The sequence below is a fragment of the Hyla sarda genome, chromosome 6 (genome assembly GCF_029499605.1).
Source record: "Hyla sarda isolate aHylSar1 chromosome 6, aHylSar1.hap1, whole genome shotgun sequence".
Lineage (NCBI taxonomy): Eukaryota > Metazoa > Chordata > Amphibia > Anura > Hylidae > Hyla > Hyla sarda.
Genome location: NC_079194.1, coordinates 224,254,458 through 224,280,406, shown reverse-complemented (window position 1 = coordinate 224,280,406; position 25,949 = coordinate 224,254,458). Strand labels below are relative to the sequence as shown.

Here is a 25,949-nt window from a genome sequence, read left to right as displayed (position 1 = left end):
TTTCCCTAGCAATCACGTACTCCCTGCAGAGAAGCATTTCAGTATTTGAAGGGGTACTCCGCCCCTAGACATCTTATCCTCTATCCAAAGGATGGCGGGACCCCCGCGATCTTAGCTGCAGCACCCCACACATCTGGTGCAAAGAGCAAACTTTGCTCCGTGCCGGATGACTGGCAATGTGGTGGCGGAGGCTCATGACGTCACGGCTACGCCCCGTTCGTGACATCACGGCCACGACCCCTCAATGCAAGTGTATGGGAGGTGGCGTGACGGCCGTAACCCTGGCCAACAGTATGGCTTTAGCCTGACCTAGAGCCTTTAGTACCTATGATAGATCAGATACGTCTTTTGATATTAAAGTGCTTCCCTTCAAGGTCATGTGAGATAAGTGGGGGTCTTGATTCTTGGCATCCCCACATAACTGATTGAAGAGGTGCGTTCTGTGGTCTCTTTATAACCACGTCGGCTCCATGCTTTTTGTAGTGGCTGTCCCTGGTACTACACATAGCTCAGTTCCACAACCACTAGAGAATGTATGGACCTTGGCTTGGTAAGGATAGGCCATCATTATACATACCATGTGTTGTAATTCAGCTTTCCAAGTAGAAGGGAATATTCTAGGTTTTGTGCTTGAGTCTATCCATGTGGTTTGTGGTTTTGTGCATGAGTCTATCCATAATCCTGTCTCACATAGGAATATGACCTGACCACCACCACATATATGTAAGTTGGAATTGTTTTAGCCAATCTCGAGTAGCCAGATCTTGCATATGCCTCGTTTGCAAGTTTTTTTTTTTTTTTTCTAGGACGATGTGAAGTATTAACTTGATACAGTTATTGCACAATGGGATTGGTTCAGCCATATATTCTGTAGTTTGCTGTTGCATTTAAATATCTGTATCTATCACTTCTACCTGAATTACCTTTGACTTCTTGACTTAATGTTCTCTTTTTTGTGTTGTGTATTTTCAGGTATGGCCTCACAAGTTTTGGTGTACCCACCATATGTTTATCAAACACAGTCAAGTGCCTTTTGTAGTGTGAAGAAACTTAAAATAGAACCAAGTAGTTGTGTGTACAGCAAGAGAAGCTATCCACGCACCGACCTGAATGCTAGACACCTTGGATTTGCACATCCATCCAACAAGAGTAGGGCTCCTTTCCAGACAAAGAATCCAATTGACAGACTTCGTCAGCAGACTGCCGCAACCCAACACAGTGCGGTCGCATCTAAAACCAACACAGGTGCTCCAAGGGAACCAGCAGCGCAGGCGCAGCCAGATCCGAAAGAGGCACCTACAGTTGGGACACCGGATTGTGCATCAGATTTGCTGGAAACACATCAGCGATGTGGATTGAAGCGTAAGAGTGAAGAGCTGGAAAACCAAGGTGGCACCATGCAGATTGTTGATGAATTGTCTGTACTGCCTGCCATGCTGCCAGGCAATGCAGCAAACCCAGTAACTGTTGTGGCAACCACTGGTGCTTCTAAGCAGAGTGGGGCTAGTGTGGATGGTGACTATCAGTTGGTACAACATGAAGTGTTGTGCTCGGTTAAAAATACTTATGAAGTACTGGATTTTTTGGGTCGGGGAACCTTTGGACAGGTGGTAAAGTGCTGGAAAAGGGGCACAAATGAGGTGGTGGCAGTGAAGATCCTAAAAAACCATCCTTCATATGCACGTCAAGGGCAGATTGAGGTAGGCATCCTTGCCAGGTTGAGTAGTGAGAACGCTGATGAGTTCAACTTTGTGCGGGCGTACGAATGCTTTCAACACCGGAACCACACCTGCTTGGTTTTTGAAATGTTGGAACAGAATTTATATGACTTTTTGAAGCAAAACAAATTTAGCCCATTACCCCTGAAAGTTATACGGGCCATCCTTCAGCAGGTGGCTACTGCACTGAAAAAGCTTAAAAGTCTTGGTTTAATTCATGCTGACCTCAAACCGGAGAACATCATGCTGGTGGATCCTGTACGGCAACCATACAGAGTGAAAGTAATAGACTTTGGCTCTGCTAGCCATATATCAAAGACTGTTTGCTCAACTTATTTGCAGTCGCGTTACTACAGGTAAGGCTTGTTTTTTTGTGTTTTATTTATTCACTTATTTATTTATTCATGCTTTAAAATAATGCATTTTTTTTTGTCCTGATGGGTCAGGTTACACTGGGTTCACACCACGTTTCTGCAATACAGTTCCTGTACATGTTTTCAATGTGAGAACCGTATTGAAAACCATATGCATTGACTCTCCATTGAAAACCGTATGCCAAAAGATGCAATCGGTTGTGTCCGTTTTGCATCTTGTACGGTTTTGTCCATTTTTTTTCCGTACCGTAACCGTATGGAAACTGTGTACGTTTTTTTTAACATGGGAGTCAATGGGAATCGTACAGAACTGTATGTGTGTACGGTTCCATCCGGTTTGCACCATACGGTTTTTGACACCGAAAGTTCTTGGAAATTCAATCAAACAAATGAAACTTTATTCATAATGAAGTGAAAAGTTATCAACATATACGTTGTTTTTTCTTAAAAGCGGATGGAAGCAGACATCATTTTTTTCAAACATTATATGGTTTTTAACCGTACATATTACTTCAGGTTTTTTTTTTTTTTTGCTTACTGTAATACGGAACTAGTGGAAAACTATGGGGCTGTTTACAAGCGTGAATAAAATATGCACATAGTTTGAAAATGCAGCGTGCTATTTTAATCTGTTTTATGGATAGAAAACACATGAGGCCCAAAACATGAATAAATCCTTATGTGTTTCTTTATATTTGATCTGTATTGCATCAGTATATCCAATTTTATTGTTTTTTGTTTTTGTTTTGTTTTTTACAAGATTTTGTACACTTCCCTGCATAAAAGACAGCCTATGAGCATTTATTTACAGAAGTACAGTTGCAATACATAATCGCTGTTTGGATCCGCGTTATGAACATTGTAAAGCGTAAAGATGTGCTTTAAACCGTAAATGGGATTTGGTTGTATCATCATAGCTATTGGGGGTCTATATGGTTGTGGGTCTGACCTTGGTAATAGCTAGAATAAAATGGCAGAAGCACTATACGATCAACTTAGAAGAAGCTTAAAGGGGTTCTCCGGTGCTTACACATCTCCGCCGCTGGGGACCCCCGTGATCATGCACGCGTCACCCCGTTTTTAATCGGTCCCTGGAGCGTTTTCGCTCCGGGTCTGATTACGGGCGGCCACTGGGCCAGCGGCGTGTGACATCACGCTCCGCCCCTCAATGCAAGCCTATGGGAGGGGGCGTGATAGCTATCACGCCCCCTCCCGTAGGCTTGCATTGAGCGGCCGAGGCGTGACATCACACGCCGCCGGCCCTTTAGACGCCCGTAATCAGACCCGGAGCGAACACGCTCCGGGTACTGATTACAAACTGGGTGCCGTGTTCATGATCACGGGGGTCCCCAGCTGCGGGACTCCCGCGATCAGGCATGTTATCCCCTATCCTATGGATAGGGGATAAGATGTGTAAGCACCGGAGAACCCCTTTAAAGGAGCCAACAGCTCTACTGCAACTTTGATACAGCGAAGGTCACATTAGGTTAGTGTTTTCCAAAGATTTTGCCACTAGCTGTTGCAAAACTACAACTCCCAGCATGCCCGGACAGCCTTTGGCTGTCCGGGCATGCTGGGAGTTGTAGTTTTGCAACAGCTGGAGGCACACTGTTTGGAAAACACTGCATTAGATGGACCACACTCACTTGAACATTGGATGTTCCACCTGTATCTATGCTTAGACAACACCCTTGTTAGAGCAGTTGCACAGTTCAGTGTTCTGACAATACCCACATATGGTTGGCAAAATGTTTTATTTTTCTTCCAGCAGTCCCTTACGGTTCTTATGGTAATGCTCCTGCAGCTATTTCCTCCGTTATCTTTGATATAGAAGTCTCATTTTCTAGTAAATAATCTTTTATTGCCTATCAAAGTTTTATGTAGAATACTCTCCAGTCCTATTTGCTTCCATAGATGCAGCCAGTTTGTAAATTGCTTTATTTTTTATTTTACTTTTTCAAGTGGGCAGGTAAAAAATTCAATGCATTGTGAAATATTGCTGTGTCACCATGTTACAGTTTGCTTCAGTTATTTCCTGTTAGCTTTAAAGGGAACCTATCTTCAGATTAGATCATATATACCGTATGGCAATGCATTGTATATGGTAAAGTCTTCTTTCTCACTATCCACTCGGGACTTTCATGCCCGCAGGGATGATGAGAATATGTAAGAAGTCCCCTGGGTGAGGAGCTATACTTACCTAGTCCTGTCATCTCTGGCTGTAATCTTGCCCATTCAGCATGATTGACCGCCTGGGCACGGCCTGGGTCATCGTTGTGCCCAGTCTGCTTAGAGAGCAGGGCAGCAGAGTATAGGAAAAATCCCTCTGTAGGCGCTAGACCTCCATACAGGAGAACGGATGTTGGTGCAGCCTGCACTGTATGAGAAATCGCTTCTCCTGTACGGAGGTCAAGCACCTACAGAGGGATTTTTCCTATATTCTGCTGCTATTTCCTTCGGACGGATCTTGCTCTGCCTGCTTATCCCTACTGCTCAGCAACTTCTCTGGACTTCACTACAACATTCTACCCACTTGGTTTGAGTTATATGCGCATTGGTATTGCGCTCCAGGTGAGCATAATACGCTTTCATATTAGTGGGGTAATTGCACTAGGTGCCCTGTGTGGGCCTTTTTCCTATTTTGTATTTCATTAGAGAGCGGAGCGGTGACATGGGCTGTCAGTCGTGCTGAGGAGGCGTGATTTCAGCCGGAGAAGATAGGACTAGGTAAGTATAGCTCCCAACCCAGGGGACTATTGGCAGGTCTGGCAGGGGAATTTTTTTTAACCATATATCCTCATCATCCCTGCGGGTAAGAACACCTTCCGGTGATTGCGAGGAAGAAGACTTCACATTATATATAAAATGCATTGCCACGTGTTATGTATGGTAAAATCTGATGACAAGCCCCCTTTAAGGTACATTCATTGCCTATCCCTACAATTGGCAAGGAGTGTCTGATCAGTGGGACTGTAACCCCTGAGACCCTGACAAAGATAGCCAGGTACAGTGCTTAGGCCACAAAATTGTAGGCTGCATAGTGTCAGCAGTGTAAGTTGTGACCTTAATCCTGCCTGAGTACATCCTCTGGTTCTTACTAGATTGTGAACTCACATTGAGATGAGCAGCTGCTGGGTGAGGCTAGGTTCATACCATGCTGCCCTGTCTGTTCAGCAGATATGTAAGCAACCTTTTAAGGGTATGGTCACACGTGCCATATTTTGCTGCATATTTTCCTACCCATTGAAGTCAACGGGTAGCAAAATAAGCTGCAGAAAATACACAGCAAAATACGGCTGGTGGGACCCTACCCTAAAAAGGAATGCTTAAAGGGGTTCTCCCTTGTTTATACTGTTTTTTGTTATTATGTTTGTGTGTTATGTGTGTATAAGTATGTGTTTTTTTAATGTGTTTTGTGATTATGTATATATGTATTTTCTTACCTTTTGTGAAGATCCGGAAGCTGGCCCCTTTTTCTTCCAGCGGCTTGCTGTGTAACCTCGGCCTCCGCCATGTTGTGTTCGGTAAGTGGGATGTCGGGGTGTGTTCTTGCTTCTGTCCTTCCTATCTTCTGACGTCCGAGGCAAATCTTTTCTTCCTGTTTCTTCCGTGGCTCAGCGACGAATCTGACGGCACATGCGCAGGTAGTTAGTTATTTATTTTTTTTAACCAATAAAGTTTTTTTTTGTCTAATTGACAAACTGTCTGCGCTTGCGCGAAGCTACGCTATTAGCGTAGACCTAATGTACGCTATGCTGTTAGCGTAGCACTTGCGTACTCGCGCATGCACAGACAGTTTGTCAATTAGACAAAAAAATCTTTATTGGTAAAAAAAAAATAACAATCTACCCGCGCATGCGCTGGAAGAGGCCGCAGATTCGTCGCTGAGCCACGGAAGAAACAGGAAGAAAAGATTTGCCTCGGACGTCAGAAGATAGGAAGGACAGAAGCAAGAACACACACCCCCGACATCCCACTTAGCGAACACAACATCGCGGAGGCCGAGGTTACACAGCAAGCCGCTGGAAGAAAAAGGGGCCAGCTTCCGGATCTTCACAAAAGGTAAGAAAATACATATATACATAATCACAACACACATAAAAAAACACATACTTATACACACATAACACACAAACATAATAACAAAAAACAGTATAAACAAGGGAGAACCCCTTTAAGTATACCGCAGTGTGTAGACAGTGGGCCCAGTGAGTCTTTTGGCCAGAACACAGTTCACTAGTGACACGTTCGGACCGTTTTATGAACATGTTTTTATTTTTGTGGGACTGAAAAGCGCAGGCAGCCAAGTTTTATAGTCCCGCAAAATAAACTTATACATTCGGGAAATGGGCCTAAAGTTTCACTAGTTGACTACATTTGATCCATTAAATTTAATAGGGCTGCAGTATACGTTGGCATTTCTATAAGTGATGAACGGAAACTACTAGAATTGCTTTGAGGCCTCCAAAATACAAAGATAACATTTTTTTTTTAGCAAGATGTGAATTATTTCTAAATGTATTTCTATTTTCATAGGAAACCTGTAGGCAGTTTTGAGACCTCAAATCTATTAATAGTTCCATGTGGGGGATTGGGGGGGTATTCAAAACTTACCTGCCCAAATGCCTAGGAAGTACATTCTTCTTTTAAAAGTGCCTATTGCTTTGTGTATGGAGTGCTTCCTCAGCCCTTCTCTTTATTCTGATGGTCAGCTCTAGTAGACCACCATAGCTATCACTCAGAGGGGTCCATGAAACGCTCTATATACAAGACTCTGAGGAGTTATCATGAAGGATTATCCACTTAGGTGCTTGCAATAGGGATGTATTTGGCTGCATGTCACTTCTTGGAGTACCCTGAGCTTCTATGTTGCAAAACTACAACTTCCAGCATGCCCGGACAGCCCTTGGCTGTCCGGGCATGCTGGAAGTTGTAGTTTTGCAACAGCTGGAGACACACTTTTTGGAAAATACTGATGGTAGAAGTATGTGTGTGCCCTGTTGAAGCTTCATACAACTCTGAAACTGGGTGTGCATCGGCCGACCATCCAATGTTTATGGAGCCTTATGACTCTCTGCCGACAGTTCCGGTTGTTGGCTTTCAACAGGCCCAATCCTTTTGTTTTAAAGGGGTACTCCGCTGGAAACCTTTTTTTTTTTCTTAAATCAACTGGTGCCAGAAAAATAAACAGATTGGTAATTTACTTCTACTTAACCCCTTAACGACAATGAACGTAAATGTACGCCATGGTGCCGAGGTACTTAACGCACATTGACGTACATTTACGCTCCGCCATGACTGTGAGCACCGGACCGGTGCTCGCGTCATGCGTGGCAGGTCCTGGCTGCGATCAGCAGCCAGGGACCTGCCGGTAATGGCGGACATCCGCAATTGCACGGATGTCTGCCATTAACCCCTCAGATGCCGTGATCAATACAGCATGGCGGTCGGAGGTCCCCCCACCTGGCTCCGGCTGTCTCCCAGGGTCTTCTGCTCTGGTCTGAGATCGAGCAGACCAGAGCAGAAGATCACCGATAAAATAGCACTGAACAGTATTAGCAATCAAATTATTGCTATAAATAGTCCCCTATGGGGACTATTAAAGTGTTAAAAAAAAAAGTACAAAAATGTAAAATAAAAAAGTAAAAAAATGTGAAAAAAGGTAAAACGTCCTTTTTCCCATTTTACCCCCTCAAAAAGCGTTAAAAAAAAAAATTAATACACATATTTGGTATCGCCGCATGCGTAAAAGTCTGAACTATTAAAATATATTGTTAGTTATCCCGTACGGTGAAAGGCGTAAATGTAAAAAAAATTGCTGCTTTTTTGTCACATTTTATTCCCAAAAAAATTTTGAAAAAATTTTGAAAAAGCAAAACCTAAGCAAAAGTGTTACTGATAAAAACTACAGATCATGGTGCAGAAAATGAGCCCTCATATCGCCCCATATACGGAAGATTTAGAAAGTTATAGGTGGTCAAAATAGGGCAATTTCACACATACTAATTTTGTTAAAATGGTTTGAGATTTTTTTTAAGCGGTACAATTATAGAAAAGCAGATAACATGGGCATCATTTTAATCGTATTGACTCACAGAATAAAGAAAACATGTAATTTTTACTGTAAAGTGTACAGCGTGAAAACAAAACCTTCCAAAATTAGCTAAATTGCGGTTTTCTTTTCAATTTTCCCCCATAAATAATATTTTTTTGGTTGTGCCGTACATTTTATGGTAAAATAAGTGATGTCATTACAAAGTATAATTGGTGACGCAAAAAACAAGCCCTCATATGGGTCTGTGGATGGAAATATAAAAGAGTTATGATTTTTAGAAGGCGAGGAGGAAAAAACGAAAATGCAAAAATAAAATTGGTCTGGTCCTTAAGGCCAAAATGGGCCTGGTCCTTAAGGGGTTAAAAATATTAATCCTTCCAGCACTTATCAGCTGCTGTATGCTCCACAGGAAGTGCTTTACTTTTTGAATTTCTTTTCTGTCTGACCACAGTGCTCTCTGCTTACACCTCTGTCCAAAGTAAGAACTAATTCCCATAGCAAACCTCTCCTGCTCCGGACAGTTCCTAAAATGGATCGAGGTGTCAGCAGAGAGCACTGTGGTCAGACAGAAAGGAAATTAAATAGAAGTAATTTACCGTATTTTTCGCCATATAAGACGCACTTTTTCTTCCCCAAAACTGGGGGGGAAAAGTTGGTGCGTCTTATACGGCGAATACACCCCTATCGCGGCGGTCCCTGCGGCTAATACAGGACATCACCGATCGCGGTGATGCCCTGTATTAACCCTTCAGACGCGGCGATCAAAGCTGACCGCCGCGTCTGAAGCGAAAATAACACTAACCCAGCTGTTCAGTTGGGCTGTTCGGGACCGCCACGATTTCACTGCGGCGGTCCCGAACAGCCCGACTGAACAGCCGGGTTAGTGCTTACAGGACACCGGGAGGGACCTTAGGTGCCTCCTCTGTGTCTGCTCCGTGCCGGGATCCCCTGTATGGCCGGCGCTCTCCTTCCTCGTCATCACGTTGTCGCGCACGTGCGTTGGCGCGTGTAACGACGTGATGGCGGCGACGGAGAGCGAGGATACCCGGCCGGCAGCAGAGACGTTCCGGAGCGACGGGGACACGGCGACAGCGATGGAGCGACATCCAGGGCAGCGGTGATGGGTCCGGAACGGCGGGGACACGTGAGTATTACCTCCTATGCAGTGGTCTTCAATCTGCAGACCTCCAGATGTTGCAAAACTACAACTCCCAGCATGCCCGGACAGCCAACGGCCGGCTATTGGGTTCAGAATCTTTATTTTTTTAGATTTTGCACCCATAAATTGGGTGCGTCTTATACGCCGGTGCGTCCTATAGGGCGAAAAATACGGTACATATGTTTAACTTTCTGGCATCAGTTGATTTAAAAAAAATTTTTTCCAGTGGAGTACCACTTTATGGTGTATTCACACGTACAGTATTCTGCGCAGATTTGATGCGCAGGATTTTCTGCTGCAGATTTCAATGTAAACTGAATGACTGAACACGGCTTGAAATCCTGCCCATCAAATCTGCGCAGAATACTGTACGTGTGAATAGACCCTTAAGGGGAGATGAGCTGCTGCAAGAGGAGTCGTCCCTGTAGATCATATGCATGTGAAGTGTAAGGGGGGAGATCGTTGCCTGCCGGACAAGAGTTTGGCTGTTAAGTTACATTGCAGTTGGATACTTGGACACAACAGGAACATTTTTTTTTTTTTTTATGCGATTATCTGTAGCGATTTATATGAATGTGTCTCGTGTCATAAACATTATTCTTTGTTTACAATGACTTTATTGAACCCTTTTTAAATTCTGCGTTGAATTCTCAGTATTCAGACAGATCAGATGGTTGGGATTGTACAAGTAGAACTGTGATGTAACCTTTCTATTTTGGCCCTTTTCTTTATTTTTAGTGCTCGCCGTTCCTTGGTGTAGACATGAGATATCCTCCTATGGCTCATGTTAAGTCCACTTTAATACAAAGGTGTTCCCATGTTACTCAAGTTACAGGTTAGAATATAAAGCTCTCTGCAAAATCAGTTCATTTCTTCAAACTAGGTGAATCATCCCAGTAAAGTGACTGCAAACTAGAGTCAGATTTCCACAAATAACTACTTCTGTTAACCATTGCTGAAAATAAGTTTTGCCTTTATGGCACGACCTCACTTTGCCATCGAGGGCTTAGTCACTGCCACTAAATGTGATTTGTCAGTAACAAATGAGTCATTGCAACCAGGGACCTCCATATCCGGAATATATGTGCTTAAGAGAGGGATTTTAGGGGAATTATGTCATCGGGAGGGGGTTCCCTATATATCAGGGTGCTTTTAGCAGTGTTAAGGAAAGTTCAAGTATTGGACAAAGTTTACCCTTGAAATGCTGGGATTTTCCAGATTATTGAGGCACTGAGGTATTGGTATTTATAGTAGTATTAGAAGAAAACCTTGAAATAAATGTCTGTCTCAAGGGGGTACAGAATGCTAAGCCATTTTTAAGAAATCTTACAGCGGACACAGATGTTCATTTCTTACGGATTCATTTAAAGGGGTACTCCACTGCCTGAGCATTCGGAACATTTTGTTCCAAACGCTGGGTGCGGGCTGCAGGGGTTGTGACGTCATGTCCACGCCCCTCGTAACGTCACACCACCCCCCCCTCAATGCAAGTCTACGGGAGGGGGCACCCCCTCCCATAGACTTGCATTGAGGTGGCGTGATGTCACGAGGGGCGGGGACATGACGTCACAACCCCTGCAGCCCGCACCCAGCGTTTGGAACAAAATGTTCCGAATGCTCGGGCAGTGGAGTACCCCTTTAATTTGCGTCTGCCATTTTATTGAAGAAAGAGTAGTAAGGGAGGGCTCCTGCTGAAGCTGAAGTCAGGTGCCTTACAGAGGTCTGATGTAAGGTTTAAGAAAGGAGGGGACATGTGATCTCCTGGGAAACAAATAAAATCTTTCCTATGTTTTTTTTTTTAATTTTTTTTTTTTTTACAGTTTTGACTAATGTGAGACTCAGTGTGGTAGTACGGTACATGTGAACAGTCAGGTCTCCTGATGTGTTTTCTTTTAGAAAATATTTGTTATCCCTATAAATGAATCATTTTGGGACATCTTTTCTTATAAAGCTATTCACATCACTTTAGAGCACACGTTGGGATATACATCGGGAACCTTTCAAAAAGTGATGTCACTGTATAGTCTGACGTGTTGTCTGTGGGTCCATTGGCTTTAATTAGCCAATAGTTTGTCCGCATTACGGACATTCATCCAGTAGAATTGCGCTGGCTGAGTGTCCGCTTGCCGCGTGCACTGCTGGGTCCTTCGGCAGTAGGTCGTGTAGACATTGCTGTCTCCATAAGCAGCAATGGAGTCTTGGTAGAATTCCGCTCAACATGTTCATTCTATGTGCAGACACACTTTCTGCTGGTGGAATTTCCGCTGTGGTGACTCCGCAGTCTGAACAGAGCAGCAGATTTCCATTAAAACAATGGAACTCTTTTGCAAGCTCTCCGGTATGCTTCGGAGTTGTATTTTTGCAACAGCTGGAGGCGCACTGATTGGGAAACACTGCTACAGACATATAACTGCACCTATACATTGCGTTTTTTACTCTTTAGGGTCAGCAGCATTATTTAGAAACTATTGAGGGCTCCTACGCATCTTTTGTGTACATACAGCTTGGTTACTGTGTATGTGGAGGAAACCTATCTGGGAATTTTATATAATATTGCATAACAGATTTTTCTTTTGAGCTGTGAAACTTTCTTTGCAGGCTTAGGTTTTGCTCAGGCATCACACGGACAAATGTTATTCTATCACTTTGAACCACAGATCACTGTAATGTAGCAGCTTTGCTTAAAATAGGCCCCTGAGCCTGGCCAAAGCATGTTGACTACTATAGATGGTGAGGCTGTCTGCCTGCAGAGTTGAAAAAAGACAGAAGTACGTTGCTAAGTGGGTTCATTTGCTCAAGGTCAGCATGATCTAAAGTGAGCTGCTCTACTGCTTGGGGGCCAGTCTCCATGTGCCGGGAAGACTCTTAAAATCACTATATATTATTTCAGCATTGTGGCATTTAGATAATCATATGTCATCACCGAACAGACCACCCTCCCCCAAAAGCTTTCATTTTCTGCGCTTTTCCTTGTTAGTTGCTTTAGCATCTGTTTCTTTTCAGTTTGCCAGAAGATCACCTACATTTTTTTCTTTGAATATTTGTAGTCTTATAAAGGAAATCTGTCGCTATCACCTGCACTAACCTGCGGATACAGACAGGTAGTGCAGTTGACACTGATGACAACAATACTTACCTGATCCTGTTCCGTGCTTTGGTTCTCCTGCAATTTTCTGCCATATCTTCTGTTCCGGGACTGTCTTGTATGGGTGGAGCTTCTTGATGTCACAGCTGCTGTTCTCTGCTTGGTCCCGCTGCTAGCAAACAGCAGCGATGAGGTCCCTAGCTCTGCCCATGCTCCAAGTCTGCACCGGAAAAGAAGATACGGCAGAAGAACCAGAGCATGGATTGGGACCAGGTAAGTATTGTTGTCATCAGTGTCACCTGCACTACCTGTCTGTATCGGCAGGTTAGTGCAGGTGATACTGATGACAGATTTCCTATAAAAGACTACAAATATGCAACATACTTTTGTTTGTACTGAAAGGTTATTGCAGGTAAAACTAATGACAGCTTTCCTTTTAAAGATAACCTGCTATAAGTGCAGGTTACCTCTTGATAACATTTATATGACGCTAGGTAGCATTTTTTGGTTTATTGACAGGTGGATACCTTGTTAGGTTCGGTTTCCACCTAGTTTCCTTGGATTTAGCATGTCTTACCTTTAAAGAAATAGTCAAACCTCTAATACCTATCTCGTATCTACAGAAATAGGAAAGAAATGTCTGATCACAGAGTGTTTGACCAATGGGTTTGTGGAGGGTCCAACCGCTGAGACCCACACGAGTGGGTGCACCTTGTGCCATGAGTGAATGAAGTGGTGTGACACGTGCTCAGCTGTGGCTCCATTTACTCACTGTGGGACTCTTAAAGATAGTTGAGCACTGTAAATCTGTTGGCATATTTTTAAATAACTTGTATCCATGTATCCATTATATATATAGCTTTGTTTCTGCCAAATTGCATTGTAACAATAAGCTCTGATGTCTTCATACCATCAACTGGCTTTAAAGACTTTCCTGTAAGAAAACAGCACTCTTAGGCGATTCAGGGACCCTTTTGTGTGGAGACCCCCCTTAAGGTACCTAGACTGTTGCATCACATACAGTAAGTAACCCATTTCTGACTGATGACTTTAGTGCTTCAGACCTCACACTTTCCAGTCGTACAGTCGTACCTTACTTCTGACATACATTTATTTCACTGTTTCCTTTGGCAGAACTTCCGAACATAGGGGGAGATTTATCAAAACCTGTGCAGAGGAAGAGTGGTGCAGTTGCCCATAGCAACCAATCAGATTGCTTCTTTCATTTTCCACAGGCCTCTTTAGAGGCCTGTGGAAAATGAAAGAAGCAATCTGATTGGTTGCTATGGGCAACTGCACCACTCTTCCTCTTCACAGGTTTTGATAAATCTCCCCCATAGTCTTTATATTGAATTACAAAAAAACCTAAGAAACCTAGTCAGTGTTGCCCAATATATCCCTCCATGTGAGCCACTTGTGTTGTAATAGATGAACTTGAAGCATTGCTGTATATTGGTGTCTCGAGGAATGTTCGGAATGTGTTGTTGCCTGTAAATGGTCTGTACCTAAGATTCTTGCAGCAGTCAGTGATTGGCCAATTAACCTTTCAGCTTCTGGAAATAATTCAAAATCTGTGCCAGCAAATCACTTGTACGGGATGTGCCCACCTATGTGCGTTGCCACGTAGCTCAGAATGTCAGGGCCCTTTCATGCATTTTGAAAGCATGTTGAAGCCGAAGCAGGGAGTGAAATCACAAAAGAAGTCGAAAATTTCCTACACCGTTTTAATACTGAAGGCAAGAAAAGGCCAGTCTGATACCAGATCACTAACAGAAGCTTACAAGTCACTGAGCAGGATCCAGCGTAGCCACTATGGCTCTGTTATCAATGGAAGCCGATGACACTAGTGTGAACAAAGCTCTGATTTTCAGGGTTGCCTACTTTTTTTTTTGCCAAGTTTCTTACCCAGCAGAAATGTATAAGTGGCAGCTAGGATAGGGATTGATCCAGTTGCCTAGGCAACTATATAATACAAAAGGTGCCCCATGTGAATAAGCTTTGCATGAGAGGCTTCCAGTGCCCTGCGATTCCCTAACCAACCAAATGAAGTTCCCCTCTAGCTGATCTTGAGATTTTGGAGAGTCCTAATTGGAGGTATCCTGTAATTTCTGATATTTCTTGTTTTATAACTAGCTTTAATACCTGGCATTGCCTGATCTTCCTACCTAAATCTTGTGGGTGAGGAAAAGCATCAAAGACGCTCTGGTATCCTCATATCCCGTTCCCTGCACCAACTATTCTCTGCACCTTCCTGCCAGAAAGTCGGCAGGAAGATTGAAAGTTTTGCGAGCTCTGCAGCCTGAGAGTAATGCGATCAGGAGATGTACCCAAAGTCCCGTAGACGTATGCGGTTGCAGTACGGTTTTTAAACCGGAGACAAAATTGTGGTCAACCACTGTTTTAACTCCAGTTTAAAAACCGTACTGCAACCGCATACGTTTTTTTTTTTTAACATGGACGTCAATGGGAAACTCGCATGTATACAGTTCCATACGGGAAACCGTATATGGTTTTTACTTTGCACATGCGCATTTGCATCCTAAAGTCCCCACCCAAGACCCCTCCCATTAAAAATGGACAACATTTTCAAAAACATATGTTTTTTTTTTTCTATAAAAACTGACAGAACTTTATGCACTTTTAAAAACAGTATACTGTTTAAAAAAGCATACGGTTTACTTTTTCCCATACTGTTCCATCGTTTTTTTTGCCATACGGTTTTCTTCAGAAAAACGGTTTGAAAACAGTATGGCAAAAACGTGATGTGAACCCAGCCGTAGACTGTTTGGGGTGTGTCTATCCTCAGACTGTTGAGTTGTTGCAGCAGCAACCAGCAGAACTTTGAATGCAGCTCTTGGGTATAATACATGTTTTACTAGAACAGAACATGGTAATCGGGGTATTAGGAAAGTTTCTTCAATTGTTTTGTGCCTGAATTGTAAGATTAAAGACTAATGGTTGGTACTGTTGGAGTATTAGGAGTACTAAAAATAACTTGTGAAAGAGGAATAAGTAAGGATAAGCCAGTCACTCCTGGTACTATCCTGAGCACACACAAGTTGATTTTGTTCTCATGAATTATGTGTAAGAAGGCTGCCTGACACCTCCTATTTCTTAGTGACCAGCTGGTAATGGTAAACCTCTCCATGTGATCTAATGTATCATTCTCTTCTCCACGCAGTGCAGATTAAAAATGCATGATTCAGATGTGATGCATCCCCTGTGCTTCCCGCTGTCACCATTGAAAGTCAAGTCCTCCTCAGAGACCAAACTAGTTTGTTTTGATGTGCGGCCCAGTTACAATTCCAGGCAGATTCCTCTCGGAAAAAAAAAAGTGGCGTAACTCGATGTACCGTACCATCTAGCATTTTACAGGGCAGATTAAATGCTTTTGCAGCAGGGATTGCCTCAAGTTCATGGCTCTGTGCAGACCGGTATTGTTGGCCATATTATTCCCTACACTTCAGCATTTTCATTTAGATATTGGCAGAGATTGTGGCTCCCATGATTCCATTAGCTGAACGAGCCTTTCAGGCATGCATGGCCACCTGCCAAGGCATTGGTCAGTAAATAATTCAAATGGCAGCTGGGGTGTCTAGCTTCTATTACAGGGGCCGAGACTGATAACATGAATTATTTTGACAAGGCTTTCATAGAAGCCCTGTAGTTTGGATAATATTCTGCAGAGCAGTACACTACATGTCCAGTGCCAGATTGACTAAACCCTGAAACTACATCGGGTCAGCAAGAAGGCGCCTGAAAAGACCTATTTGTTCTTTAGATCTGGGTGACTCGAGTCATAGTCGCACTTAATTTTGGTAATAGACTATGGTTTATTTATTGAGCTTCTTCAATTTCCTTGAAGATAAGTTTGTGACTGTTCGGTCACGTTTTGACACCGCGGTTGCCATATGCGTTCTTAATCCTATCCAAGCACCTCCCTAAAAAAAAACCTAAGTAATTATTACATTCCCCAAAAGGGTTTTTCTAGACAATGGGCAAAATTAATGGCTTTTACCATTCCCGTGTAAACAATGGAGAAAAACTTTTACTTGCTCTGGAGTGCTGCAGTCTAGTATTAGATCAAACGGTCACCCATAAAGCCCTTTAAAGTTTTTTTGTAGCAGCCTTTGAGTGGCTATAGTGAATCTGTAATATTGCTGGCTTTTGTCTTGTTGATTTTATATGGCTACATAGTTTTGAGTGTATAACTTCTGTGTTTTTTTTTTTAATTGTTTTCTATTCAAATTTAGTTTATTATGTTATGATGTCACTGGATAAAAAAAAAGGAAGCAATTCCTATAAAATAAGGCGAACGATAAAGGAGACATCAGGTATTGGTTCGGCCAGTGGCCCGGTAGACATGAAAATAAGCATTTAGAGTACTAAAACTGCTGTTTGCCAACAGATTTGTCTGGCTGTTAATGAATAGACTCTTTAAGGGTACATCACGTGTTACGGAACCACTGATGACAGGACCCTATAGTGTGCCTCACTCTGTGCCTGTCTGCTCATAGCAGCAATCCACAGATACGAGCAGACACACATGGACCTCCAAGTCACTGCGCATGCAGTACTTCCATCGCTGCCGCTCTAGGCCTAGCTCAGGGAGCAGGGGAGCGGCCATGATGTCTGTGAGTACACTGCCTGTGTGCATGCGGCGGCTCACATGTTCATGTGTGTTTGCTCGTAGCTGCGGATTGCCGCTATGAGCAGACAGTCACAGCAGGAGGCACACTATAGGGTAATCAATCAGCGTATCCACTGTGTAAAATACACTGCGGATGCATTACGCATGACCCTACCCTAAAGGACATATTCTGAGACTTAAATGAGCACTAGAAAAATGTGCTATACAGCATGGGGGAGATTTATCAAAACTTGTGCGGAGGAAATGTGGAGCAGTTTCCCATAGCAACCAATAAGATTGCTTTTATTTTTCGGAGACCTTTTAAAATAAAAAATAAAAAACGTAAATAAAATGAAGCAGCAATGTGATTAGATTTTCCTCTGCACAGGTTTCCATAAATCTTTTTCCCCCATGCCGGGGCGTTTTCTATACTTTTCATCTGCTATATGACACTGTTGAGGGCTTTTGCAGTCATATAAAGTGGTATTTTTTGCTGTGTTCCTCTACTTTCTTTCTTAGTTTTTATTTTTATTTTATTTAGAATGAATATAAGGCTAATACTACAATGAGAGGTGGCCCATTTTAGACATTTTATTAAATGCTGTTGGTGTTTGTCATTTAGAACAAATAGAAAAGCATTAGTAGTAGTGTTAGGACTCGGGGTCAGAGCCCCCTATTCTCAATGCTTTTCATTTCCTGAATGTGCGTATGTAACCAGTCTTGAATTGGATAAGAGCAGAACAGCCTGCAGTAAATGAGATTAGCGGCCCGCTCACAGAAGGACGTATTATTCCATGACTCTCCTGATGATCTGCGCTGACACTTGCAGCGCTCCCCTCGGCACATATCTAATGCCGTAATTCGGCACAGGCTTGTAAAATGACCATACAAAGCCCGGGCAGTTTTAATTTTAAATCAGATGTTTAAAGGTGGTCTTCCTGGATTAGTGGTTGCAAAACTACAACTCTCAGCATGCCCGGACAGCTCCGGGCATGCTGGGAGGTGTAGTTTTGCAACAGCTGGAGGGCCACAGTTTGGAGACCTCTGTTCTGGGGTAGAAAAATCCCCCTGAAATTACACTGCCACCCTCCTGTAATCATTTTGCTAAAAAAAAAAACAGTATTTGAATTGTTACGGATCCCGTCATTTCTGGCACATAAAGGAATATAAGACAGTCAGGACTCGTCATGGATCGCATCTGACTTCACCTATGGCCTAGGCTCTAATAGAAGCCGAGATAGAATTTGTAGTTAACAGAGTATTCAGCTCACCCTCAGCGGCCCCACGCGCACGGACTGTGCAAGGGAAGCACCACATCAATGGAGAAAATAGGAATGTCCAGCGCAGATGGTCGTGCAAAGATGGTTATTCTGTATTGGATAAAAGCCATGACAGGAGGAAAAGTAACGTGTTTCAGGTGCGTTAGCACCCTTAGTCGTACAATGTACGACTAAGGGTGCTAACGCACCTGAAACGCGTTACTTTTCCTCCTGTCATGGCTTTTATCCAATAAAGAATAACCATCTTTGCACGACCATCTGCGCTGGACATTCCTATTTTCTCCAGAATTTGTAGTTGTATAACATTAGTAAATAAAATAAAAATAAGTGTGCCATTTTTTCTTTTAAAAAAAACAAAACAAAAAAAAAACAGCGCCACCTTTGTATAGCCTATGTCTGGTATTGCAGCTTATCCCCACTCGCTTCAATCTCCCACGACTGGTGAGTGCTGGTTCCCAGCGGGAGTTGGCACATGGCGCACGCATTTCGTAAACAGATGTACAATGCGTGCCGCTCCTTGTTCCTGCAATGTGTCAGCCAGCAGGAGGTGTTGTTGAATGTAACTTTCCTGTTATCTTACCTCTTAACTATTGCACACTATTGAAGACAATGGAAATTGATACAGTCTGGCAGCATTTGGGTGGGATCAAAGACTTGTGGGATGCTTGGTACAATCCGCCATATCGGAAAATAGGAATAGGAGAAAGGAAAAAGCTGTTTTTGTATTTTTTTGCAGGGCCAGATCAGCTTGCCATACATAAGTGATGTTGTAGTTGGTCATCTAGCAGTGCACGGTTTTCTATGAAACCTGCTTGCAGCAGACCTGAACGGGTTAACCATATTTTAGTGGTCCCATCACAGTTCTGACATCAAAGGTGACTTAAGTAGCTCCAGCCTTAAAGGCCATGTCCATTTCTTTTTCTCTTAAAAGGATTATTCATGTTTAAAGATGGCTGATCTTGGGGGTTCCGCCGCTAGGACCTACCGCGATCTTCGTGCAGCACCCAGCATTCTATGACTGGCGCTGCTCTGGAGATGTGCTGCCACGCGCCCTAGTGGCATCACGCCATGCCCTTCATTCATGTCTATTGGAGGGGGTGTGAAGGATGTGACAGTCTTTTCAGCACCACAGCCTCTATAGTGTTTACCTTGTCAATTTGTGCTTGGGTACTCTTTGTAGCGGTGGTGCAAGATACTACAGCGTGGTCCTATTAAACAGGACAACACCGCTGTACGTTGCCCACTTTAATTTTGTTAAGATGTAATACACAGGAGTACCCCTTTATTTCCTATCCACATGATGTGGTAAGCTGTGACCGCTGGCACCCCCTAAGTTCTCCTGCATGGCGCGCCGGCGTTCCTCATGCTTGTAACGGGGTCAAGACTCCTCCCTCTAAGCATTTCTGTCTATCCCATAGAGATGTGTGGAAGGGGGAGTGTTGCCCCTGCTCTGCGCATGAAGTCCCGTGAAGGAGTACCCTTTAAAGCACTAAAAATAAAATAAAAATTTTGCATAGTATTTTTATACAGCTTTTTTTTTCCATGGGCAGAATGATGGTTCAGTGGTTAGCACTAGAGATGAGCGAATTTACAGTAAATTCGATTAGTCACGAACTTCTCGGCTCGGCGGTCGCTGACTTATCCTGCATAAATTAGTTCAGCTTTCAGGTGCTCCCGTGGGCTGGAAAAGGTGGATACAGTCCTAGGAGACTCTTTCCTAGGACTGTATCCACCTTTTTTCAGCCCACCGGAGCACCTGAAAGCTGAACTAATTTATGCAGGATAAGTCATAAACTGCCGAGCCGAGAAGTTTGTGACGAATCGAATTTACTGTAAATTCGCTCATCTCTAGTTAGCACTGTTGCCTTGCGCCACTGGAGTCCTAGGTTTAAATCTCACCAAGGACAACTTCTGCAGGGATCTTTTATGTTGTTTCCGTGTTTGCATGGGTTTCCTGCTGATACTCCAGTACTCTGCCCCCAAATAATCATACTGAATATGAAATCTAGATTGCAAGTCCCATTGGGTGTAGGGATTGAGATTGTGCTGGATAAATAGTTATTGTTATTATTATTATTATGTTGACTATGCCTCCCCATGGTAACTGGCAACAAACAAAGCTGTGTAGTCTGATCCTGTCCTGCCTTTCCTTACATCTGGTACAAATTGAAGTATAAAAGTATAAGACTGGAAGTCTGACACTACACAGAATTGGTTTGCTGTCTGTTACTATGAATACTATGGCATTTTTTGTTCTCTGGGCCAATAAAAAGAATGCCTGTAGAAGCGTACTTATGATCAGTAGGAATTTACAGGGTAGTGAATAAGTCCTTTGTGTACATCCATTTTTAGGCTAGCAACATATGGTTCATCTTAGCACTTGATCAAAGAGTTGGGTGATGGGCACTTGCCTGACTTATCCCTTCACATGAGTGATCAAATTAAAGAGAACCCCCTTATTATCTCTCCACACTCCGTTGCATCATTTTTTTGCATCACCAGCTGATAACCGCTCTGAAGGCAGCCATTGACTAACATCTTAACATTAGGATGTTATCAGGTTTGGGGAGGGGGTCATCACTTTATAGACCAGCAGAGCTATAATCATTGGTATTACTCTTTTAGTGGGTTTCCTTACATATTTATGTTATTTAGGGAATATTTAGGGGAATAAGTAGCTGTTTTTCTAGGCACAAGACTGTACCCCCTCCTTTCCCCCAGTAAGTCTCTAGGGCTCATCTGGAGAATGTGCACCTGGCATTAAAGGGGTACTCCACTATCCAGTGTCCGGAAGTAAATGTTCCAAACACAGTTATTTTTTGTGCTGCAGGGGTCGGCCACGCCCCTCATGACATCACAACCACGCCCCCTCAATGCAAGTCTATGGGAGGGGCGTGGCTGCCGTCACGCCCCTCTCATAGACTTGCATTGAGGGGGGCGTGGTCGTGATGTCATGAGGGCCGTGGTCGACCCCTGCAGCACAAAAAAACTGTGTTTGGAACATTTACTTCCGAACACTGGATAGTTGAGTACCCCTTTAATGCCAGGTTTCCACATTTCCCTTGTAAACATGTATCCCAGCACCTTCCATTAGGAGCCATTGTTTACTCCTGGAGTTCTTGCGGTTTGCCAGACCTTAAGTGTATATTTTGGCTGCATGTAGTCAGATGTGCTGCTGTACTAGAAGTTTATACAACATTTGCCAAATTTTGCTTTGACATTTGGTGTGTGTTACAGTTGTGTTACTGTATCATTTGCCTGATCTAAAGTCTGTTATTTATACATTTTGTGTGGGTCTCTGGAAAGTGCCAGGTCTGACCACTTTGCTGGAGAATGGAGAAACCAGGATGACATGGACGTAGGATCCAGAACTGAAGGAAGGGCCCTATTCTTTTTGGTTCGTTGCTTTAAACATTTAGAGGGTATAAATATGAATATAGTTTGGCTGGGAACTTGTGTGACTTATATAAACAATATACCAATATTACAGAATTCCAGAACCCCCCTTCTAAGGAAACCCTGCTGACCCAGCTCACTCTGTATCAGAAGACTCATAGGAGCCATCCCCAATAGTGGATAGTTCCTCTTACTCCTTACTGACATCTTGTTGCATACGTCTGGTTACTTTTTGACTTCAATGTATTGGAAAACCTGCAGCAAAATACCATTTGGACATTCCACAGACAGCGGAGCGTCAGCAGAACACGCCGGCGCTAGGGCCGCTCAAAAATGTCATAGACGACTATTCTTTCTGCGGATGCCGAAATTTTAATTTCTTCGCCAGAAACCTCTGGCCCGGAAATTCCACCATGTAAACAGTGCAGCTGAATCCAATTGAAATCAATGGGACTCTGCTGCTGCAGGATGTCCGTGTGGAATATTCTTTCGGAATTCCACACAGACGTTCTGCCGTGTGAACCTGGCCTAACCTATCTCTATTGAAGTTAATGGGGGAAAATCTGCAACGAATCCTTGCTGCAGCAAAAATTGGTATGTTACAGTCAGAAATTGTTATAGTTTGGCAACAGCTGGAGGCCCACAGTTCGAAAACCACTGTTCTAAGGCAAATCCAGTGGGAAAATCTGCAGCAATTCCACTACCTGTGAACATAGCCAAGACATGTCTCGCTTTTAGTAACCTTTGGCCTTCTTTGCAGCACGTGCGCCCCAAGTATAGAGTGTACGTTTTTGCAAAAAAAAAAAAAAAAAAAAACCCTAGCAAAAAAGCCGCAGTTCTCCGCCATACTTTCCCCTCCCTGTGTGTAACTCCAGCAGCTCGCTCTCTCCATTTGTTGTTGTCAGATTCTAAACTCTGTTGTGTAGCTGAGAAAGTCCATTGCCAGGAACATTTCCTGACTCTGATGCAAAGGAATTTTCCATGACACAAATTTCTTGTATTTTACATAGAAAGGTCTCGCTTTTCACACTGCCATCGCAATCTATACAGCCAGGAAGGGACGGTTCTTAGTCACATGGTTTACTGGAAAGTGAAGCATTTTGGACTAAAATATTAGGACATTTGCAATAAGAACCCCAAATGTGGACACGTAATACTTTACATTTTCTCCTTATTACAGTGTGTTCCAAACAGTGTGCCTCCAGCTGTTACAAAACTACAACCCCCAGCATTCCCGGACAGCCTTCGGCTGTCCGGGCATGCTGGGAGTTGTAGTTTTGCAACAGCTGGAGGCACACTGTTTGGAAAACACTGCCTTATTACATAATCTACCCAGTATTAATTCAGCCCATCTGACCTAGAGACACACCAAAAAACTCAGCATTTTACTTTACTATGGGATGAAAGGTTGGGGAGCTCTGCTCGAGGTCATGTTCCTAAGCTGTAATGAGAGGATTACTGTGAGAAATTCAGGAGGAGATAAGGGGATTTTAGGACAAATTCAAACATGTTGTTCTGGTGCCTGTCAGGCTTCACCGGGAGTTCGTAACATGTTTATATAAGCGGGGTAATCCTTCCTATCGAAATAATGTATTCTTCTATTAAAGGGGTACTCCGGTGGAAAAAAATATTTTCATATCAACTGGTGCCAGAACTTTATATGGATTTGTAAATTACTTCCCTTTAAAAATCCCAAGTCTTCCAGTACTTATTAGCTGCTGTATGCTCCAGAGGAAGTTGTGTAGTTCTTTCCAGTCTGACCCTAGTACTCTTTGCTGCCACCTCTGTCCATTAGAGGAACTGTCTAAAACAGGAGCAAATCCCCCACAGAAAACCTGCTGCTTTGGACAGTTCCTGACTCAGACAGAGAGGGGTCAGCAGAGAGCACTGTGGTATGGCTGGAACAAACTACACTACTTCCTCTGAAGCATACAGCAGCGAATAAGTACTGGAAGGATTAAGATTTTAAATAGAAATTGCTTACAAATCAGTTTAACTTTCGGTACCAGTTGATTTGAAATATATTTTTTTCCCCGCTTGAGTACCTCTTTAATATTGTGTTTGCACTTAGAGGGTAAGATCTGTGTGTGAGTAGATTCTGCATCCGGTTTACCTACATGGAGGAAAATGATTCCTCCTCCTCTCCTTGTAACGGGATGTGATGAGAAGTGGCGGCTGTCTTGCAGTTCCTGGTGGACATAGGTTGTACTCATGTTTAACTTTAAGGCTAGGTTCAAACTATGAAATCTCCGGGCAGAAAATTTCCACCCGGAGATTCCGAGTGCGGCCAGCGCTGACCGAATCAGTCGGCACTAGGACCGCACGGACACTGCAGTCTCCAATACGGTAGACTGCAATGTGTTCCGCGAGGATTTCCGCCTGAAGAAAGAGCAACCCCTTTCTTCAGGCGGAAATTTCCAAGCGGATTTTCCGTTCACAAATCCCGCTTCACAAATTCCGAATTGTGAGTTTGTGAACGGAAAACTATTCACTACACTATGCATTTTAGCAAGCGGAAATTCCGTAGTCTGAACCTAGCCTAAAGGCTTTTATTTTGTAATGGTTTGGGGAAAAGAATGTTTCACACTCCTCCAAAGGCTATAACCCTCTATAGACCCAGTCTTGCTCTCCTCTGAGAAGTAGATACAATTGGCAACTACATTCATCTTTACTTCAATGTATCATCTGCAGTCCAGACTTCTAAGGGTATGTTCACACTGAGGAATTGGAGAGGAATTTCCAAGAGTAATTCTGCTCGTTTTTTCCTCTCCAAATCATTCAGCAGTGAAATCCCCCATAGAGTTGTACAGAATTTCTGCCCCTCAGTTCACACTGAGGAATTTCCTCAAGCAGAATTCTGACGAGGTAGTCTGTTCCGCTTGAAGAAAGAACATGTTTTTTCTTTCAGGCGGAATCAGCGTCTTACTCCCATAGAGATCAATGTTAATAATTTTTTTTCAGTCAGAATCCTTTCCACGCGGAATTGGCGCAAAATTTCTGCATGAAAAAAAAAAGGATAATATATTTATATATATATATATATGTATAAATATATAAATATAATACTCTTCTCCTCCTCTGCTTGAAATGTTCATTTCCGCGTGTGGAATTCCGCACCAATTCCGCGCTAAATCTCTGTGAGTTCTTGTGGAAAAGTAACAATATTTTGAGGCAGAAAATTTCTGCTTGATTTCCGCCCCAATTCCTCAGTGTGAACATACCCTAAGGCTGTGTTTCCACATGGCAGTTTAAAGGGGTACTCCTCTGGAAAAAATTTTTTTTAATCAACTAATGCCAGAAAGTTAAACAGATATATAAATTCTATTCAAAAATATTAATCCTTTCAGTACTTATCAGCTGCTATATGTTCCACAGGAAGTTTTTTTTCTTTTAGAATTTCCTTTCTGTCTGACCACAGAGCTCTCTGCTGACACCTCTGTCCATGTCAGGAACTGTCCAGAGCAGGAAAGGTTTGCTATGGGGATTTGCTCCTACTCTAGACAGTTCCTAAAATGGACAGAGGTGTCAGCAGAGAGCACTGTGGTCAGACAGAAAGGAAATAAAAATAAAAATAAACTTCCTGTGAAAGTAATTTCCATATCTGGTTAACTTTCTGGCATTAGTTGATTTAAAAAAATAAATAAAAAGAATGTTTTCTAGCAGAGTACCCCTTTAAGGTATACTGCCACTGCAGATTTTAGCCAAAGCCAGAAGTGTACTCAAAATGAATAGGAACTATAAAGGAAGGGCTTATATATACATCTAATTTCTTATGAATCCACTTCTACAGTGGCAGAACTGCTAAGTTGAAACAGTCTAAGGGTATGTTCACACGTGCAGCATTCCACCGGAATATTCCGCTGTGAGTCTCATTGATTTCATTGGTATTCTGCGGCTCTGTGCACATGGTAGAATTTCATAAGCAGATGTCTGTGCTTTGAAAATCCTGATTCCTGTATCCCAGAAACATTCGAGATATGCAGCCCTAGACACTTAGCCCCTATCTGCAGTATAGGGGATAAGTGTATGATCGCGGGTTGTCCTACCGCTGGGACCACCACTATCACCTCTGCTGCAGCTCTGCTGTGCAGGATGCGTGTCGGCCGCAGCATGATGCCGCAGCCGACACGCCCCCTCCATGAGTCTCTATGGGAGAGGTGGAGATGCAGCATTCGTGCATCCCTGCCTCTCCCATAGAGCTGTAAGGGGGGGGGTGTCGTCCACCTCAGTGAGGTTGATGACACACGCATTA

At 43.2% G+C, this 25,949-nt stretch overlaps 1 protein-coding gene across 1 annotated transcript in view; it reads left to right on the top strand.

The window, feature by feature from the left end:
- Positions 1-25,949, top strand: part of HIPK3 (homeodomain interacting protein kinase 3) — a 116,300-nt gene that overhangs the window by 29,073 nt on the left and 61,278 nt on the right. The window contains exon 2 of the mRNA XM_056526604.1: positions 973-2,074. Within this exon, the coding sequence (XP_056382579.1) occupies positions 973-2,074 (1,102 nt within the window). The remainder of the gene's footprint in view (positions 1-972; positions 2,075-25,949) is intronic.